This window comes from Geotrypetes seraphini, chromosome 4 (genome assembly GCF_902459505.1).
Source record: "Geotrypetes seraphini chromosome 4, aGeoSer1.1, whole genome shotgun sequence".
NCBI lineage: Eukaryota > Metazoa > Chordata > Amphibia > Gymnophiona > Dermophiidae > Geotrypetes > Geotrypetes seraphini.
Window position 1 is genome coordinate 175,162,949 of NC_047087.1, and position 22,172 is coordinate 175,185,120.

General features: G+C 41.6%; 1 protein-coding gene across 8 annotated transcripts in view; it reads right to left on the reverse strand.

The window, feature by feature from the left end:
• Positions 1-22,172, reverse strand: part of HYDIN (HYDIN axonemal central pair apparatus protein) — a 1,718,235-nt gene that overhangs the window by 1,422,780 nt on the left and 273,283 nt on the right. For all 8 annotated transcript variants that reach the window (XM_033943280.1, XM_033943278.1, XM_033943277.1 and 5 more), the window contains one exon: positions 14,864-14,982. In XM_033943280.1, the coding sequence (XP_033799171.1) occupies positions 14,864-14,982 (119 nt within the window). The remainder of the gene's footprint in view (positions 1-14,863; positions 14,983-22,172) is intronic.

Below are 22,172 nucleotides of genomic sequence, written 5' to 3' on the forward strand. Positions count from 1 at the left end.
TTTGCTCTTCAATGTTTACATGTCCTCATTGGGTGCTCAATTGTCCCGGCTGGGGATAAAATTATTTAGCTATGCTGACGACTTCACGATAATTATCCCATTCACTAATTCTGTCTCAGAAGTCACCCCCAAAGCAACAGATGGAGCAATGGATGACTGAATTCAGACTAAAACTAAACTCAGAGAAAGCAAAATTTTTCATAGCATTGCCACACCCACTTGACACTAAAGCATCAATGTGCATCAACAACCTTAGTTATCCCATTCAACCCACTATAAAGATATTGGGAGTAACACTAGACCAGAGCCTGACCATGAAAGACCAGGTAGACTCCTTGATTAGAAAAATCTTTCTCACCCTCTGGAAGCTTCGGTCCATCAGAGCTTACTTCGATGTCTCATCATTTCGAATTCTGGTACAATCCCTTACATTGAGTCAACTCGTTTATTGTAACATCGCCTACTTGGCACTTCTTCAGAAGAATATGCAGCGATTGCAACTGGTACAAAATGCAGCGGTTAGACTACTTTGTGGACTGAAGAAGTTTGATCACGTAACACCTTCCTATCGACTTCTACACTGGCTGCCGATGGAGGCACGTGTGAAATTCAAGTTTGGTTGTTTTTGCTTCAAGGTACTTTATGGCTTAGCCCCTAAATATATAACAGACCTTTTCTCTTTCACAACCAACAGACATAGGCAAAGCTCACACCCGAACTTTGTTTCTCCAGAGGTTGTAAATTTAAAAGTCATCACCAACATCTTTTCTCACATCAAGCAGCACTATGGGGTAAAGATCTAGAACAATTACTCGTGCCTACTACTTATAGAGAATTCAGGAAACGCTAAAAACATATCTGTTCCTGAAATACTTAGGAAACCAACTTATACAATCTTAGACCTCAACAAATGATCTCTAGAACTGTTAATCACTAAGTCTGTACTTTGTTTATTCCACTCAATCTGTAACATCTTTAATCATTGTAAATCGCATAGAACTTCACAGTCCTGCGGTATATAAAAAAATTGTTATTGTTATTATTATTTATTCACATTTCCTGCACAGCTAAGTCCGGGTGAAATTACCTTGTGCCTTATTTGACATCTAGCAAGGTCTCTGTTTGGAAGGAAAGATCTAAGCTTAAAAATGAAGTGGCCAGTAGTTTATGTTATATTATATTTGGAATAATGGTTACATATATGAGGTTCAATAAAAGAAAATTTTCACTGCCTGTTTCTATTCTGACCATTTATTCCGTTTCAGGGGTATTACAAAAAATATTTTTTTTACATGGGGGGGGTAAAAAAATGATGGGTCCTGGGTGCCCCATACCCTAGGTACGCCACTGCTCTCTCCTATAGGTGGGACAATTCCTGTGGTGTTCCTCAGGGCTCCCCTTTATCCCCCACCTTGTTCAACATCCATCTCGTTTCTTTGGGAAATTTTCTGCAGAGCTAAAAGCTCAAATTTTACATTTATGCGGATGACAATACAATAGTCATTCCGCTAATTTGTTTTTCATCTGAGTTCATAAATTCTCTATCATTCATTTTAAATCAGGTTGCACTTTGGATGACTGCTTTCAAATTAAAATTAAATACAGAAAAAACTAAAATTTTCCTAGCAGCCCCTAATGATAAAATCAAGGAAACTATGATACATGTGAACGGGATGGATTATAATATTGAACAATCCTTAAAAATATTGGGAGTAATTCTGGACAAACATCTTACACTAGAAAAACATTCTGATTTAGTATTTAAGAAAAGTATCTCAGTGCTTTGGAAACATTGCACTATTAAGAAGTATTTCGACGAAGCCTCTTTTCATCTGCTAGTTCAATCTTCCATCCTGAGTATTCTTGATTATTGTAACATCATATATTTGGGCGCTTTTAAAAAAATTCTCAGGAAACTGAACACGGTTCAGAACACGGCTGTCCGCCTTATTTTCAGCTTAAAGAAATGGGAACATGTTACTCCTTTTTATCAAAAGCTCCATTGGCTGTCACTGGAATCCAGAGTTTTGTTTAAGTTTTCATGCATTTGCTATAAAACAGTATTTATATAATCGAAACAACTGACCCTGTATTCTGTCTGAAGAGGGTGATCAAAAACCTTCTATGAAAGCTCAGAGATATGGAACTCTGGAGGGAAGGCTGAAAAACCTCCCTGTGTAAAGAGTTCACCTTCCAGTCATTGCTACTATATACATTTTTTGATCACGCTCATAGACTAGGATTTTTTCATAAAATTTGAAGAACTTTGCACAATTTCAAAATATGATGGTAGTTTTCCTTTCTTCTTATGTCAATCACGCAAAAAGTCACTGCATAAATGGATTTAGAAATATGTTAACTTAGCTTGCAAGAACAAAGTTAATGGGGTCCTAACGTGGCGGTTGGAAGTCTATTGGACCTTCAGAAGTTACTTTTTCAACCACCCAGCAGCAATGTGATTGCTTGTCACGAAGCTTACCAGGATCGTTTTGAACAAGCTCTCAGGACTGTTTTTGAAACATGCACTAGTCGGGTCTCCTGAGGCAGGCAAAGAAACGGGGCCATGTTGGGACCCCATTAACCTTGTTCTTGCAAGCTAAGTGAACATATTTCTAAATCCATTTATGCAGTGACTTTTTGCGTGATTGACATAAGAAAAAAGGAAAACTACCATCATATTTTGAAATTGTGCAAAGTTTTTCAAATTTTATGAAAAAATCCTAGTCTATGAGCGTGATCAAAAAACGTATATAGTAGCAATGACTGGAAGGTGAACTCTTTATACAGGGAGGTTTCTCAGCCTTCCCTCCAGAGTTCCATATCTCTGAGCTTTTATAGAAGGTTTTTGATCACCCTCTTCAGACAGAATACTCTTAGGGTCAGTTGTTTCGATTATATAGCAAGCTTTTTCTGACCTTGGTTTTTGTCAGTACATTTCCCTGATATTTCATAAGTAAATAAAACAGTATTTGGCATGTTACCGGGTTATCTTACTCCTCATTTTACTTTGAGTTATACTAACAAGAGTTCTCGAAGAATACACTTGTTTGCATATCCCTCAATAAAATTATGTCATTATAAAAGGTTCCTTGAGAGAACCTTTTCTTTTCAGGCGGCCAAACAAAATTTATGTCTGGCCAAAACTGTGTTAGAAGCTTCATCTTATCTCAATTTGAGAAAACAGTTAAAACTCAATTATTTAATAGGCTGGGTTTTTAATGTATCTTATTCTTTTAACTTTTAACTTTATTTTAACATTATTGTATTCTTCTTATATTGTATGTATTTTTTTATATTGAATGCACTTAATTTGTCGAATCTTAAACGATTTGCCTTGTTTGTACTATGCTTAACTGTTGTGAACCGCCTAGAACTCACGGGTATGGCGGTATATAAAAATAAATTATTTATTTATAGTATTGTAATGTGGTAGGAGCTGGTATCACCAGGAGTTGAGGAGAGCACTCACACAGTTACCTGAGTCCCATATGAGGACTATTCTGTCTTGTGCAGGGATTTGGGAGGGTAGAAGGGGGGGGGGGGTCTAGAAATCTAGGGTATAGGGTGGATCCGACACAAGGGTTTCGAGCTTGCTGACCTGGCATGCGGATATTAGGGATATGAGGAAGGTCACTTTTCAGGAGAGATGAAGATGAGAGAGGCTCCATCAAAGCAAAGAGAACCACATTCAGGTCTCAAGACACAGCCAAAGGCTTAAGTGGCAATATGATATTGAGTAAGGTGCAAAAGGTAGTCAAGTACTACTAGCATCTTTGACTAATGTTCTCACGGTCTACAGGCTGCTTTCTCAGGTCTTCTGGCAGCTTCTGGTACTATTACCAGTCTCTCTGCTGGTCACCACCGGTCATGCTGATCCCTTCAACGGTCCCCCACTACTCACCAACAGTCTAGGATATCGGACTTTTCTAGCTGCTTGTATGGCCACTGCCAATCCTCCGATCCTCCGCCTTTTGCATCACCATCAAGTCCTGGACAGTCTTCACTAGTCCCTCCACCGGTCATCAAACCTGAGCTGCCCTGGATTCTAAGCTCTACTGGGCCCTCTGGCTACTTGTTCTTCCAGACCCACTGCTCCAAGTTGCTCACTCTCCTGGTCTCTGTGAGGACTCTCCCAGTCACTTCTGAGGAATCCTTCTAGTCCCTCAGCTGTTCTCCTTCCAGTTGCTCTCTCTCTCTGTGAGGACTCTTCTGGTCACTCACACATTCTCCCACCAGGTCCTCTGTCAGTCATCAAGCTTGAACCCCCTCCCCACTTACCCACCTTATCCTTCAAGCTCTACAGGGCAGGCCGGTCTATCAAGGATTGGGCCAAAGCCAGCAATACTCCCCTTGAGGGTCACCTGGCTCTGAAAACAGCTCTTGCTTTTCTCAGCTCTTTGTTCTGGAACTGCCCTTTTCAGCACCTTATTTGACTCAGGGTGAATGGACAGTTCCCAGGTGCCTTGCAAGATCTCTATAAAATGTGCTCCACATACCACAGCTCAGGCTTCCTCTGCTGGCTCGTGACGAGACCTTCACTCTGTCACAACTGCGTAGACAGTTTTCTGGAGGCACTCAACGGCTGAGAGAGAGATACCATGCTATGAGAGCCAATGAATGTAAAGACATCTACCTTTGGGGTGCTTCAATCCGCAAAGAGCTGGTGTATGGTGATGGAACTGAGCAATCACTCATGTGGTTGCAGGAGCCAGCTCAACTGGTCGGTGAGGAGATTGTTAAGTAGATTGCTTTCAGGAAGACATTGCAGAGGATTGCCCAAGACCAGATTAGGAGCGCTTCCCAGTAGAGAGGGCAAGACCCAGGACTATTTTGTTTGTTCACATAGCAGATGGCTACTAGGTTGTCTGTACAGATGAGCACAACTTGAATGAGAAGATGCTTCTGGAAGGCGCAGAGAGCATTGTGAATTGTTTGGAGCTCAAGGAGGTTGATATGGAAGGCCCTCTCAGAGAGACTCCATGAGCTTTGGGTATGGAGGCTATCAAAGTGGACTCCCCAACCAAGTATAGAGGCATTGGTTGTCAAGACCTTCTAGTGTGGCAGTATTTAGAACAAAGGCCTCTGGAATGGATGGTGAGCATAGAGAAAGAAGAAATGTCAAATGGTCAGGAGACCCTAGCATGTGAGTTAAGAGAAGACAAAAAAAAAACCAGAGACCAGTGCCTGAAACCAACATCTAATCTAATCTAATCTAAACCTTAAGTTTATATACCGCATCATCTCCATGAGAATGGAGCTCGACACGGTTTACAAGAACTTAAAATAGTGGGTAGAGAAGAAGAAAAAGGATTACATGAACTTATGTGTAGAAGGGGGGAGAGAAAGGGGGGAAGGATAGAGCTACAATTTGCTGAAAAGCCAGGTTTTCAGTTGTTTGCGGAATAACTGAAGGGAGCTCAGGTTCCGCAGCGGGGTGGTGAGGTCGTTCCAAAGACCTGTGATTTTGAAGAGAAGGGATTTTCCCAGTTTGCCTGAATAGTGGATGCCGCGTGGAGAGGGGAAGGCTAGTTTAAGCCTTTGGGCAGTTCTGGAGGAGTCGGGACTGGAGGAGTTGAAAGACAGTGGGATAAGAGGAGGCAGGATTCCGTGAATGATCTTGAAAGCCAGGCAGGAACATTTGAAATGGATTCTGGAGATTATTGGGAGCCAATGAAGTTTGGCAAGGAGTGGGGAGGCATGGTCTGAAGAATAAAATGATGAGACAACAATAAATAATTTTATTTTCTATTTTGTGATTAGAATATAAATCCTGCTAGAGCTGGTGTTAGACATAACTGGGGACTGCAAAGTTCAGGTTGAGCTTCTTTAGCTTCCAGCTGGCTTAGGACTCTCTCTAACCATGGGGGAAATTGCTCTAGTTGCACTCCCCTAACACTATTCCTGCCATATGTGACTGAAGTATTCTGTTAGCTTGATTTTTTTATGTAGCATTCTGTAGTAATTTGGCTTGCTCAATTTTCTCGATAATGGAGGGGATATTTGTGAGGGGGAGGGGAAGGGAGACAGGGGTTTTGTTGATCATTGCTCTGTATTTGTGATTTATAAAATGACAATTGTACAAAATATTGTTTGTTTTTATACTTTAATAAAATAAGTTTAATCTAAAATCATAACTATTTGAGGCTTGTGCGGATGGGATCAGACAGTTTGCAGGGACAGGCTCACGGGGATGGGAAAAAAAATTTTCCCCCATCATTCTATAATTACAGACTCCGTTTGAAGGTCTGGTCTTCTCTGCTCCTTTGTTTACTCATGGACAAACTAGCCAACAAGCAATATACGAGTACATATGTTGCATTTCGCTAGCTCTGTTCCAGTTATCACATAATTTAACAATTGCATTTAATTTTTTATTTGCCTTAAAAATTATGCAGTAAGCCTCCCATTTCTCACATAAGTTTTAAATTCTTTTTTTCTATTTCATATATATTTATTTATATTTAAACAAATTATCAAGAAGTACACTTCTTATACAGAAAATTGAGTAAGATATTCAATAATACTGCAAAAAGAATTAAATTAAAAGGGGAAATTATTCACTTAATCAATATTAAAGTCCCAAATAAAGGATCCAAGATTCTAATGCGTGAATAACAAAACAGTCAATGAAAAAAGGACTCGCGTCCTATTATAAAAAAGGGCGGTCAGCTGTTAGTGATTACAAGAACATTTTTTTTTAGGTTGTTGTTACTATTTCCCCTTTAAGACGTTTCATGGTAAGAAATCCTGATAACTGTGAAGGTTCAAAGAATATGTAATTACAAGACTTGTATTTTACAACACATTTACACGGATATCGTAATAGAAAGACAGCACTCATTGCAGTTACCCATGGCTTAAAAGCAAGAACTGTTTTCTACGTTTCTGGGTTTCTTTTGTCACATCTGGGAACATCTGAAGTTTTTGGCCTAGAAATTCCTTGTCTATTCTTGAGGCATAATTTTATTATCCAGTTCTTGTCAGGTAACAAAACCACTATGACCAACAGGGTAACTGGTCTAGCTAATTCTTTCAATGATGTATCCAACATAGTTGTTAAATCCATCTGTTGATTCTGATTCTGCTGTTACGAGGTTTTTTGTTCCTCTTGTTTTTTATTGGAAAATAATATATTTTTGAAAGAGGAGGAAAGGCTTCTTCTGGGATATCCAATATCTCATGAAAATATTTTTTTTAGCATTTCTTTAGCTGAAAGTGAAGATATTTTTGGGAAATTCAAAATTCTAAGGTTGTTTAAATGAATATTATTCTCCAGAATTTCCACCTTTTTTCTTAAATTCAAACTATCTCTTAAATTCAAACTATCTCTAATTAGAGTAGACTGAATCTGATTTACTTCCAATACATCTTTTTCAATTTTCTCCACTTTTGTTTTTACTACGGTATAATTTTGTTTCAAACTTTTTCATTCCTCCTTTTGTTCCTGGAACTTCTTTTCTAAATCTTTAATTTGTGGTGACAAGGTCTGACCCAAAGTAATTACTAAGTCCCATATAGCATCAAGGGTGACGTTAATGGGTTTAGTAATAGTGAATATACTTGCAGGCTTTGAATCATCTTCTTCAGTTCTCATGGTTCCTTCCTGACTACCTTGCTCCTCTTGCTCCACTGCTGGTTCCCCTGCAGTCAAGATCTCTCCCTCCTGGGAGATAGAGTCTGCCGCTTCGGATAGACTGCCTCCCATAGAGAGCTAGCGCTCTGCGGTTGTGAAGGCGGGGTTTTGGCGTCAGGGCTCAGGGTGGATTCCAGTCTGAGGAAACTCACTATGGCTTCACTTATAGCCTGCGGTTCCAATGGGTGATTCCCTGACATTAATGGCCCCTGTTGTAGACACCTCAGAAAATCATCGATGGTTGCCTGAGATGGAATCTCCAAGCATCGCGAGGATCCAACAGCACTTTTCCTTCTCCTCTTCGGCATTTTAGAAAGATTAGGTAAGTTAAGAACAAAAGTTCCTCAGCGCATCTCTCTCACTCTCAGCGGCATGCAGCCATCTTGGACCAAGTTTTAAATTCTTTAAACATAAGAATTTCCATACTGGGACAGGCCAAAGGTATCCTGTTTCCAACAATGGCCAACCCAGGTCACAGGTACCTAGCTAGATCCCAAATGGTAAAACAGATTTTATGCTGCTTATCCTAGGAATAAGCAGTGGATTTCCCCAAGCCACCTCAGTAATGGCCTATGGACTTTTTAGAAAATTATCAAAACCTTTTTTAAGCCCCACTAAGCTATGTGATTTCCACCACATTCTCCGGCAACGAATTCCAAAGTTTAATTACACATTGTGTGAAGAAATATTTTCTCCAGTTTGTTTTAAATCTACTCCTTAGTAGCTTCATCACATGCCCCCCAGTCCCAGTATTTTTGGAAAGAATAAACAAGCGATTCACATCTACTCATTCCACTCCACTCAGTAATTTATAGACCTCTATCATATCCCCTCTGAGTCGTCTCTTCTCCAAGCTGAAGAGACCTAGCCATTTTAGCCTTTCCTCATAGGGAAGTGGTCCCATCCTTTTTATCATTTTGATCGCCCTTCTCTGTACCTTTTCTAATTCTGCTATATCTTTTTTGAGATACGGTGGCCAGAACTGCACACAGTATTCAAGGTGTGGTCATACCATAGAATGATACAAAAGCATTATAACATTTTCATCTTTGCTTTCCATTCTTTTCCTGATAATTCCTAACATTCTAATTGCTTTCTTAGACGTTGCTGCACATTAAGCTGACTGTCATATGAATAGGAGTTAAGATATGGAACTCCCTGGTGGGCCAGATACGAAATTGTCATGAAAGGGGCATGTTTAGAAAGTTACATAAGACACAGTTATTTGTATATACCTTTCTCTAGCCAAAAATTTTCCTCTCTGCCAGAGTTGTTGAACTATTCATGATTTTTATTATTCAAATCTATTGTACTATTTTGTAGTCATGATTTCTGAGGACTGGTTGTTCGTTCATTTTATTATGTTTCTGTTTTAAATTATGTATGTAAATTATGCCCACCCTAACTGACCAGCGCCCTAACTGAGACTAGGCCTACCTGCTTACATTCTGGTTCTATCCAAATCACACGTTTCAGAGTCGAAAAATCAAGAGTAAAGGAAGACCTGTAACGGGTATCAGACCACCAAACAAACACACTATGTTTGTCGGAGAACTTCCTCATTTACCCAACGGTGCCTCCACCTCCTGTTTGTTCATTATTTAACTTTTTTTTTTTTTTAAATTCTTAAGTATTATGCATATCTACTGTGAAAGAGCTTTTACTTAGCTTTTTTGCATAACGCAGCAATGCGGTCCCCAAACGCCAACGCGTTTCGATAATCTTTATCAAGACGAAAAGGGGAAATTTATGCAGAAAGAAGCTTCTTTTGCCGTTGGTTGGTATGTGACGGTTGTTCTGCATAAATTTCCCCTTTTCGTCTTGATAAAGATTATCGAAACGCGTTGGCGTTTGGGGACCGCATTGCTGCGTTATGCAAAAAAGCTAAGTAAAAGCTCTTTCACAGTAGATATGCATAATACTTAAGAATTAAAAAAAAAAAAAAAGTTAAATAATGAACAAACAGGAGGTGGAGGCACCGTTGGGTAAATGAGGAAGTTCTCCGACAAACATAGTGTGTTTGTTTGGTGGTCTGATACCCGTTACAGGTCTTCCTTTACTCTTGATTTTTCGACTCTGAAACGTGTGATTTGGATATAGCCTGCCTGTCAGTATTAAGTGATTTTGCAGTGGATATACATTCTGGTTCAGCAGGAACTTGTCTAACTTTGCCTTGAATCCCTGGAGGGTGTTTTCCCCTATGACAGACTCCAGAAGAGCGTTCCAGTTTTCTACCACTCTCTGGGTGAAGAAGAACTTCCTTATGTTCTTACAGATTCTATCCCCTTTCAATTTTAGAGAGTGCCCTCTAGTTCTCCCTACCTTGGAGAGGATGAACAACCTGTCCTTATCTACTAAGTCTATTCCCTTCAGCACCTTAAATGTTTCGATCATGTCCCCTCTCAATCTCCTCTGTTCGAGGGAGAAGAGGCACCCAATTTCTCTTTTGGACCCTTTTACTGCCTTATGGCACCTGCGTTGATGTTGTTTGTGCTTATTCCAATTTTCATCCGTTTTTTACCTTTTCCGTTCCTTAAACAAAGTTTTTTTTTGTCTCTGATCGCTTCCATTACCTCTACAGTGAGCCACGCCGGTTCTTTGTTCTTTTTCTTCTTTGATCCCTTGTTGATACGTGGTTGATAAATTTCTCTGACTAAATTTCTGCCTTGATGTACTTCTAAAACACTTCCAGGAAAAATTTGATTAATCTTACCATGCTAATATAATTTTGAAAGCTTTTTGGAATATCGCTGACTATATACAGCCTCTTCCTCTGTAAACCACTCTGAACTGCTTGTGGTATTGCGGTATATAAAAATAAAGTTGTTATTATTATTATATATAGATTTTGCGCCTTGGTGACAGTATCCTTAAAAAGGGACCAAGCTTGCTCTAGCGTTTTTACAGTGTTCATCCTCTTCCTAATCTTCTTCCCCACCATGCGTCTCATCCCTTCATAATTCCCTTTTCGAAAGTTCAGAGCCATGGCCATCGTTCTGGACCGATGTTTCGCCCATGCGTCCAGGTCGAAGTGGATCATATTGTGATCGCTGTTTCCCAGCGTCCCTTCTACTTCTATACCTTGTGCCGGTCCTCACAGTCCATTTAGAATTAAGTCCAGAATTGAGTTATCTCTTGTATTTTCCGTGACAAGTTGTTCCAGGAAGCAATCTCCTACAGCATCCAGGAACTTGGTCTCTCTAGCGCAGCCGGAGGTGCCTAGGTTCCAGTCTATCCCTAGATAGTTGAAGTCACCCATGATAACTGCATTGCCTCACTTGCAGTTGCGTTTAATCTCATCCGTCATTTCTCCATCAATTTCCTCAGACTGCCCTGAGGGTCGGTAATAGATGCTGATCCTCGTTTCCGGTCCATTTGTTCCTGGAATTTTGACCCATAGAGACTCTTAACTTATCATGCTGTTGTGGCATGCTCTCTCCAGTAGATTCAATTCCTTCTTTGATGTATAGGGCAATGCCTCCTCCTTTTTGAGTCACTCTGTCTCTGTGGTATAGTTTGTATCCCGGTAGCACCGTGTCCCAGATGTTTTCCTCAGTTCACCATGTTTCCTTGATGCCGATGATGTCAACATTATCCTTTTGTGCCATAGCTTCTAATTCACCCATCTTATTTCTAAGGCTCCTTGCATTCGTGTACATACATTTTAGTTTGCAGTCTTTCCCTTCTTGCATGTCCTTCCCTCTTGTGTCCCTTTTGGTCTGTTTTGCCTGCGATCCGACCGGTGAGTCTTCCCCTTTATCTTCCTCTGGGTATACCAGTTCCCGAACCATCGACTCTCTCTCTCGGTCGACTGTCGGCTTTCCTCTTCTTCCTAGTTTAAAAGCTTCTCAAGTTCTCTCTTGATGTTGCTTGCAAGTAGCCTCAATCCGTCTCTGCTGAGGTGGAGTCCATCCTTCCTAAATAGCTTGCTCTTCCCCGAGAATGTCATCCAGATGCGAACAAAGTGGAATCCTTCTTCCTCACATCAGCGCTGCATCCACGCATTGACTTCTTGCAGCTCCATTTGTCTCTTCTCGTCTGCCCTGGGTAACAGCAGGATCTCTGAGAATGCTATCCTCTGTGTTCTGGTATTCTGCTTCCTTCCTATCATCCGGAACTAGTCCTTCAGTACTTCTCTGTTGTAGTTTCTGTTGCCCACATTATTCGTCCCCACATGGATCACTACTGTCTTATCTTCTTCTTCCACACTATCGATGATCCTGCTGATGTGGCTCACTATGTCTTCCACCTTGGCTCCCGGTAGGCAGGTCACCAGCCGATCCAGTCTTCCTCCCACTATGTGGTCATTTTTCTCAATGAAGGAGAGTAAACAGTGGAGTGCCGCAGGGGTCTGTACTGGGACCGGTGCTATTTAACTTATTTATAAATGATCTGGAAATTGGAATGATGAGTGAGGTGATTAAATTTGCAAATGACACTAAACTGTTCAAAGTTGTTAAAACGCATGCAGATTGTGAAAAATTGCAGGCAGACCTCAGGAAATTGGAAGACTGGGCGTCCAAGTGGCAGATGAAATTTAATGTGGACAAATGCAAAGTGATGCACATTGGGAAGAATAACCTGAATCACAATTACCGGATGCTAGGGTCCACCGGATTAGCAGCCAAGAAAAGGATCTGAGTATCATTGTAGACAATACGATTAAATCTTCCATCCAATGTGCGGCGGTGGCCAAAAAAACAAACAGGATGCTGGGAATTGTTTAAAAAGGGTTGGTTAACAAGACTAAGAATGTCATAATGCTTCTGTATTGCTCCATGGTGCAACCTCATTTAGATATTGCGTTCAATTCTGGTCTCTTTATCTCAAGAAAGATATAGTGGCACTAGAAAAGGTTCAAAGAGCAACCAAGATGGTAAAGAGGATGGAATTCCTCTCGTATGAGGAAAGACTAAAATGGTTAGTGCTCTTCAGCTTGGAAAAGAGATGGCAGAGGGGAGATATAATTGAAGTCTACAAAATCCTGAGTGGAGTAGAATGGGTACAAGTGGATTGATTTTTCGCTCTGTCAAAAATTACAAACACTAGGGGACACTCGATGAAGTTACACGGAAATACTTTTAAAACCAATAGGAGGAATTTTTTTTTTCATTCAGAGAATAGTTAAGCTCTGGAACGCGTTACCAGAGGAAGTGGTAAGAGTGGATAGCCTAGCTGGTTTTAAGAAAGGATTGGACAAGTTCCTGGAGGAAATGTCCATAGTCTGTTATTGAGAAAGACATGGGGGAAGCCACTGCTTGCCCTGTATTGGTCAAAAAGAAATGCAGGGGTAACTTGTTCAAATGAAAATTACTATCGAGTGACTAAAGAGGTCAATAGAACAAAAAATAAAGTCACCACTGATTCATCAATACACTTAGAAAACTTATTTTATGTTTAGAACTCTGCTCAGAGACATGAAGGCTGATTACTCGGCCTCACCTAGGTAGGTGAGGCCGAGTAATCAGCCTTCATGTCTCTGAGCAGAGTTCTAAACATAAAATAAGTTTTCTAAGTGTATTGATGAATCAGTGGTGACTTTATTTTTTGTTCTATTGCCCTGTATTGGTAGCATGGAATATTGCTACATCTTGGGTTTTGGCCAGGTACTAGTGACCTGAATTGGCTACCGTGAGAACAGGCTACTGGGCTTAATGGACCACTGGTCTGACCCAGTAAGGCTGTTCTTATGTTCTTATCAGCTCTCCATGCCACATAAATGTTCACCACCTTGTGATAAGGTAATAGCACCCTATGGCGTATTGTAGTTAATTTACACATAAGACCCTCTAACCAGGGGTCTCCCTGGTATACCTTGGGGACAAGAGCAAACTCCAGTTACTCCTGCCTCTTTAGGTGCTTGGGCACAATCTGTCATTTCTGCCCTAGTGGCTGGCTTGTTATACTACCACTGGAGGATCTGAGGCATCATTTTGAAACTGGGCATCTGAAGGGGTGGAGCAAAGGGGATTTATCAGGTTCTCCACTATAGTTTATAGTTTATTTATTTGTAGCCTGCATTACCCAAAGTGGGTCACAACAAATACATACATAGTCATAATGATCACATTACAATATTATCAAAAATTATAAAAATTACAAAAGTGACCAGCACCTAAACAAATTGCATGGCATTCAATTCCCATATTTCATCTTACAAAAAGATGTATTTTAACAATCTTTTAAAATTACATATATTTGGCTGCTGACATATATATAGCAGAAGTTTATTCTTCTCTTGGGGGCCTATGCAAGAAAACATACTGACCCTAGACACTTTAACCTTAGTTGCTTCACTGTAGAGATATGTAGATCAACCTGATCTACAGAATGCAACTGATGTTATGGGGACATATAGCAGAATGCTATCTACTTAGTACTTCGGTGCCTGATTGTGTATGCAAATGTGGACCACAACAATTTATAGTGAATCTGGTACTCCAAGTTTAACCAGTACAACGTTATATGGCATTTCAACACATGATCCCGCCTTCCCAATCTAAATAGTATCCACAGAATCGAATTTTGTGATACCTACAGTACGCTAAACCAGGAAGAGCGGAAAAGCCAGGGGGAAAGATTAAGGATGGTGAGGGATCCAGGAGTTCAGGTGGTATTGCAAATGTCCAGAGGAAATATTGAGCATGTCGAGTGGGAGTGAAAGGGGAGATACTTGATCCTGCCACTAGTTCTTTTTGCAAATAGTGGCCTGACTTAGAGTATCTGCATTGCTGAAGCAGTAACCTACAAAGTTTTTCATTGCACCAATGCTAACTGAAGAATTTGAATTGCTCTTTTTAGGCATTTTTCTTTAAATTACTATTCCTGCTGGACATACTAGCAAATATCTGTAATTTTACTGGCAATTTCTAGGTCTTTCACCAAAAAATAACCTAGTAAATGACAGCAGATAAAGGCCTGAATGGTCCATCCAGTCTGCCCAATATTGGGGTCCTTAGTAAAAGAAGGGGATTATTAATTCATGATTAAATTGTCTTTTTTTGACATTTCTGGGACATAGACCAGACATAGGCCATAAAATATTCTGCATTTCACAAAACCTTCTGTAAAATATATGGGAATGGAGAACATCCTGACCAGGATGTCTCAATTCCCCTTTCAATGACCTATCTAAAATGAGCCTTTTAATGACTATAAAATTCAGGGCCTAGGAGTAAATGGACAACAACTTACAAATTAGGGCAAATTTCTGTTTTCCAGTACACTTACTTCATAACCATGAGCAGAGTTCACAAAGATTTTCCCAATGTCTAGCTGGTCAAAGTTGAGCAAAAGTCTTGGCCCAATTCCTTCCCCTTTCATGCGCAGGGGTAGACGCGTTTCACGTCCTGCCAAGAGATAAGCAATAATCATTTTGATTCCTCAAAAATGTTCTTCCAGTAGTGTAAAAAGCAGCATATTTGAAGGTTTTTGTTATGTCATTTGGGATTAGAAACCTTCATTTATTGGGTAAGTTGTTCTATTAAGAAAATACATACACATCACTTAGACTATAAGTGGTATATAAATACTAAAAATAAATAAATAAAATAATGATTATTGGTATTATTAAAACATTTATGTCTTACTGTAACAAAGATCAAGTCCGGGCATTCTTGGATCCTTGCGCACACCCACCCAAAGAGCATGCAAACATGAGCACTAAAAAGGTGCAACAAAACTTTTATTCTTTGACATGACCTGAGCCTGTAAATAAAGGTTCTCCATCTGTATCTGTGGTCAGTCCTTGCTATACTTCACATATTATTCAGCAAACAGGGATTGTGGCTTACCCAATACCTTTAACATCCACATCCTCAATTCATATAACAAGCTTCTAATCCTGCCAGTCTCTTTTTAGAAACCTTTTGTCAGCCATCGCCTTGACACTCTGACACTTTCTAATCCCTTCCAGCTCACAACTATGAAAGGTTTCTCTGTGGAGGTTTCTTCCCTGGGACCTCTCTGCTTTAACTTACTGATAGGGCATTTATCCTTCTTTCTGATTGAGTCTCACCCTTCTGCTTCAGCTGGACTGCATCATTCTCCCAATGTGCCTTAGGACTGGCAGTCCAGTGGATATCTGCTGGCCTCTGATTCCATCTCCAGACTGCAGCACTTCCAGCCACCAGGCTGCAATTGCTTCAAGCCACCAGCACTGGTCCATATCTTAAGAGCGAGCCCCCATTTCCAGAAGACAGCAGCCCTCCAATCACTGGCATCCGCCTTCTCTACATCATTATTGGACCAATCTTTCCTACTGAAGTTTTTTGTATCTGGTCCAAGCTCAGACCTTCCTCTCCCGGGCTCCCCTCAGCCATTACGAGCCAATCTTTGTCACTCTTTTGGTACCACATATCTCCTCTAGATCTTTCTCTTGGTGGTCACCCTCATTCCCTGAGGGTCCGATTCCCCTTTTTCCAAGGCCTGAATTCTTCCTGGGGAGACTCCACTCTCTCCACTAAGGGAGCATCTTTATGTTCTACAAAACCTCTGGTTTAGCTCATCAACTTCCTTTTTTCCAAAGTGACTTTTGAGGCTGAGATTGTCATACTCAAACTGAAGCCCCTTGCAGTCACATCTAACTCCTGGCTTAATTGCCTGTTAACTTGATTAAATTGTTGGTTCAGAGTTTTTAACTGGCATTGTGCCTCTAGCAATTGCTGAAATACCACATTATTTCTTTCTGTGAGGCTGCCAATTTCCCCCTCCAGTTCCTTCACTACTTTGTTCTTAGATACAGTACTTCCAATTCAGTCACCTGTGTCTGGACCATTTTGTTGGCTTCTCTTGCCTCATCCAGAACTTACTACAGTTCCCTAACAACCCTGATTAATTCAGTATTCCTAGCTTCAGATTCCTCTGCTGTACTTCTCTATAGGCTGATGTGAGCATTCAACTCATTCTGGAACCTCCTTTCCATATTTCCTTAAGTTATTAAGCAGGTCATCTGCCCGCATCTGGAGATTTTCATTCACTATCTTCAGACTATTTACTTGCTCTTCCAATCAAGTGACTTCTTTCCCCTTGTTCTCCAGACTACATTAAATTAAGAATTTCTTTCATTTCTTCTGTCCAGGGATAGAACTTCCTCTGTTTTTGTTTTCAGTTCAGCAACCAGCCAGGTGGTCTGCCTCTGCAACCATTCTTTCTCTTGTTGTATATTCATATTTTTTTTTCCTTCCCTTCCAGAGGGAGAGTGTGGTGCAGTGATTAAAGCTACAGCCTTGACACTTTGGGGTTGTGGGTTCAAACCACGCTTATCCTTGTGACCCTGGACAAGTCACTTAATCTCCTCATTGCCCCAGGTACATTAGATAGATTGTGAGCCCACCAGGACAGGCGGGGAAAAATGCTTGAGTTTCTCAATAAACTCATGTAAATCATTCTGACCTCTCCTGGGAAAATGGTATAGAAAACTGAATAAATAAAATTCTTTTGGAGCTTGCCATTCAGCTCTTCCAGCCTCTTCCTTCATTGCCTCAAAGTTCTGCACTGCTTCATTTAGCTACTCCTGCAGCCTGTTATACTGCCAGCCTGGCACTGTTAAGAACATAAGAACATAAAAAGTGCCTCTGCTGGGTCAGACCAGAGGTCCATCATGCCCAGCAGTCTGCTCCCGCGGGGGCCCACCAGGTCCAGGACCTGTATAGTAACCCTCTATCTATACCATTCAATCCTCTTTTCCTTCAGAAAATTATCCAAACCCTTCTTGAATTCCAATACCGTACCTTGTCCTATCACGCCCTCCTTGTTGCCAATTGGTGCTCCACTTTGGCATTTGCAGCCTCTGCTTTGGCCTGATTGGAATGTCAACAGGCTAACTTGTTCCTACAACTTCTGGACACTTGCTGCTGTGTCATCTCCTTCTCAATGGCTTTCAGCTTCTTCACTTTCTGGCCACCTTCTCAGTCAGCCTATCTCCTTACAGTGGTCAACGATGATATGCTTCTTCAATTGCTCTTCTTGGTAGATGATGACGATTTCCAAGAAGTGGAGCTCCTCCAGCCTTGCTTGTATTTCTGCGTTCATGAAATATAAAAAAACCCAAGAAGAGGAGAGCAGAAAGGACTACAGGGTGAAACTGAAAGAAGCCAAGAGAGAGATACGTTTGGCGAAGGCACAGACGGAAGAACAAATGGCTAAAAATATAAAAAAGGGAGATAAAATTTTTTTCAGATATATTAGTGAAAGGAGGAAGATAAAAAATGGAATTGCTAGGCTAAAAGATGCTGGGAACAAATATGTGGAGAGTGATGAGGAAAAAGCAAATGTGCTAAACAAATACTTCTGTTCTGTGTTCACAGAAGAAAATCCTGGAGAAGGACCGAGATTGTCTGGGAAAGTTACACGAGAAAATGGAGTAGATTCTGCGCCGTTCATGGAGGAGGGTGTTTATGAGCAACTTGAAAAACTGAAGGTGGACAAAGCGATGGGACCAGACGGGATCCATCCCAGGATACTAAGGGAGCTCAGAGAGGTTCTGGCGAGTCCTATTAAAGACTTGTTCAACAAATCTCTGGAGACGGGTGTGATTCCTGGGGATTGGAGGAGAGCGGATGTGGTCCCTATTCATAAAAGTGGTCACAGAGATGAAGCAGGAAACTACAGGCCGGTGAGCCTCACTTCAGTTGTTGGAAAAATAATGGAAGTGTTGCTGAAAGAAAGGATAGTGTATTTCCTTGAATCTAATGGGTTACAGGATCCGAGGCAACATGGCTTTACAAAAGGTAAATCGTGCCAAACGAACCTGATTGAATTTTTTGATTGGGTGACCAGAGAGCTGGATCGAGGACATATGCTAGATGTAATTTACTTGGATTTCAGCAAAGCCTTTGATACAGTTCCTCATAGGAGGCTGTTGAACAAACTTGAAGGGCTGAAGTTAGGACCCAAAGTGGTGAACTGGGTCAGAAACTGGCTGTCGGACAGACGCCAGAGGGTGGTGGTTAATGGAAGTCGCTCGAAGGAAGGAAAGGTGACTAGTTGAGTCCCTCAGGGTTCGGTGCTGGGGCCAATCCTGTTCAATATGTATGTAAGTGACATTGCTGAAGGGTTAGAAGGAAAAGTGTGCCTTTTTGCAGATGATACCAAGATTTGTAACAGAGTAGACACCGAAGAGGGAGTGGAAAATATGAAAAAGGATCTGCAAAAGTTAGAGGAATGGTCTAATGCCTGGCAACTAAAATTCAATGCAAAGAAATGCAGAGTAATGCATTTGGGGATTAATAATAGGAAGGAACCGTATATGCTGGGAGGAGAGAAGCTGATATGCACGGACGGGGAGAGGCGAAAAAACAGTGTGACAAGGCAGTGGCTGCTGCCAGAAGGATTCTGGGCTGTATAAAGAGAGGCGTAGTCAGTAGAAGGAAGAAGGTGTTGATGCCTCTGTACAGGTCATTGGTGAGGCCCCACTTGGAGTATTGTGTTCAGTTTTGGAGACCGTATCTGGCGAAAGACGTAAGAAGACTTGAGGCGGTCCAGAGGAGGGCGACGAAAATGATAGGAGGCTTGCGCCAGAAGATGTATGAGGAGAGACTGGAAGCCCTGAATATGTATACCCTAGAGGAAAGGAGAGACAGGGGAGATATGATTCAGACGTTCAAATACTTAAAGGGTATTAACGTAGAACAAAATCTTTTCCAGAGAAAGGAAAATGGTAAAACCAGAGGACATAATTTGAGGTTGAGGGGTGGTAGATTCAGGGGCAATGTTAGGAAATTCTACTTTACAGAGAGGGTGGTGGATGCCTGGAATGCGCTCCCGAGAGAGGTGGTGGAGAGTAAAACTGTGACTGAGTTCAAAGAAGCGTGGGATGAACACAGAAGATTTAGAATCAGAAAATAATATTAAAGATTGAACTAGGCCAGTTACTGGGCAGACTTGTACGGTCTGTGTCTGTGCATGGCCGTTTGGAGGAGGATGGGCAGGGGAGGGCTTCAATGGCTGGGAGGGTGTAGATGGGCTGGAGTAAGTCTTAACAGAGATTTCGGCAGTTGGAACCCAAGCACAGTACCGGGTAAAGCTTTGGATTCTCGCCCAGAAATAGCTAAGAAGAAAAAAAAAAAAAATTTAAATTGAATCAGGTTGGGCAGACTGGATAGACCATTCGGGTCTTTATCTGCCGTCATCTACTATGTCATCTACTATGCTCTGGTCTCCTATTTAGATTTTTGGTCTAGGGCAGGGGTGTCCAACCTGCAGCCCGAGGGCCGCATACGGCCCCGTGAAATATTTTGTGTGACCCCGGTCAAGGGTGATGCAGTGTTTTCCTCTGCTGTCCCCGGGTGTTTACCATCTTGCCAGCTCCCTCCTCTGTCTTGCTGCAGTATTTGTGCAGCCTCAGAAACATGTTTTTTAGCCAATGCGGCCCAGGAAAGCAAAAAGGTTGGACACCCCTGGTCTAGGGCCTACTGGAGTTTAGCATTCTCTGTCTCTACACTCTGTAATGTTTCACTTTTTCTTACTTTCTCTTTTTGATTTTTCAACTGGTCTTCCATCACCAGTTGCCCTTGTAGGACTCTCTTCTCCTTCTTTAACTGGAGTACACACTCAGCTGCTGACCTCTGGTCTTCTATTAAATAATCTAGTTAGCTGCCTCCAGCTCACTAGCCAGATCCGGAGGCAGAGAAGATCCCCTCCTTCAGTTGGCTCCAAATCACAAGGATGGACTGTGCTTCAGCTCTTGGGCTATGACTGAGACAGGATTTGGATCTCTACCTGGTGCCCCTCATTGGTCTCCTTTCCTTTCTTGGAGCTTCTGGGCTTCAATTTCACTGAAAAAATAAAACCACATTACCACCGCATTCCAATATACGCACTGACTCCCTGTACAAGCACGTATACACTACAAATTCTACTGCACCCTATTCAAAGACCTAAATAGTGTTGGTCCAACCTATCTAAACAACTGCCTAACCCAGAACAACACATCCAGACCAAGGATAACACAGGCATCCTTTATTCACCCCCACCCCCCAATCAAAGGCATACAACGCAAAAAAATGTATGACGGCCTATTAGCCACCCAAGCAGCGAAACTAGACCACCACTTCTCCAACTGCTGACCACAATGCCCAACTACAAAACCTTCAGGAATAAATTAAAAACAAAGCCATTTAAGAAATTTGTCAAATGATCTAACTAATCTTTTCCATATATCACTGGAATTTAATGCTTCTGTCTATCATGTAATTTCTCTGGGTAAGCCCAGAATAATTCCTTTATAATCCGCCTTGAACCGAAAGGTAACGTAATGTAAGAAATGAGACTCAGGGGGAGTTCATATTGAGTAATATGCACCCCCCCTGCTCCCTCCCTGTGGAAGCTGGCACTATTCTCCAGGGTGCTCAGAGGCACTTTGGCATTGTCCCTGGGCCACAGAGACATTTTGGAGGAGTGTAGAACAAGTAGAACAACATAAGTAAAGGTTATCCAACTTTAAAGGCTCTACCTGCCCCTCACTTTGGTTGGCAGAATAACCCTTATCCATATGGCAATCTTACCACAATGCACAAAGAGCAGGTGAGCTTCCATACTTAGCAGTGCACTCCTGGTACCTTCTTGCGTGTTTACATAGGCCACTGCATTCGCATTGTCTGAGAAGACTCAGATTGCCTTTCCTTCCAGGGTGATACCCAGGGTCCACAGAGCTAACTGTATCACTCTTAGCTCCAAGTGGTTGATCGATCAAGTCCTCTGAGATAGGGACCACCGTTCATGCAGCAGACATCCCTCATAATGTCTCTCCAGCTGAATATGATGACATCTGTCATCAGAACTGCCTACTGGGAGATGTGCAGTGGCATTCGTGACAGACCTACAACACATTCCGAAAATCAATTAAAACCGTTCTATTTGACAAATTCCTTGCCTAATCAGACGACCTCTCTCAGATATTCTTCCCTTTATTTACCCCAATGTATTAGGTAATTTCTTTCTCTCATGTATTCCTTCCCGATGCTCCCCTAATCATTATGTAACTTCCTTCCTCTTGCATTGTGTAATTCGCTGATTGTCCAGCCTTCTTTATATGTGAACCGCCTAGAAGTCAGTTTGACTATGGCGGTATAGAAAAATAAAGTTATTATTATTATTATTATAGTAGTTATTATTATTATCAATCCAGGCTGCTCCATGCCTTGCCTGACCACAGCAGCAGGAGATCCATGGCATCCGATTGCAGAGACCACCTTGAAAGGAGAAACTCCTGATGAAGGTACAAGTGCACTTTTGTCCAGGGTGCCATGGTTACCATGGATCCCAGCCGTTGAAGATACTGCTAAGCTGTGGGGGCTGCCAAGTCACAAATCTCATGAATTTGCTTCACAAGCTTCATTTTTCTTGCTGCCAGGAGGAAGACCCGGTTCTGAGCCATCTCAAAATGGACTCCCAGGTATTCCAGGGACTGAGTCGGGTTCAAGTGACTCTTCTTGAAGTTGACTATCCAGCCCAGTGTCCATAGGAGCTGAACAATTTGATCCACCCTCATCCCTTGAGGGTGCCCTTATGAGCCAATTGTCCAATTAAGGATGCACCT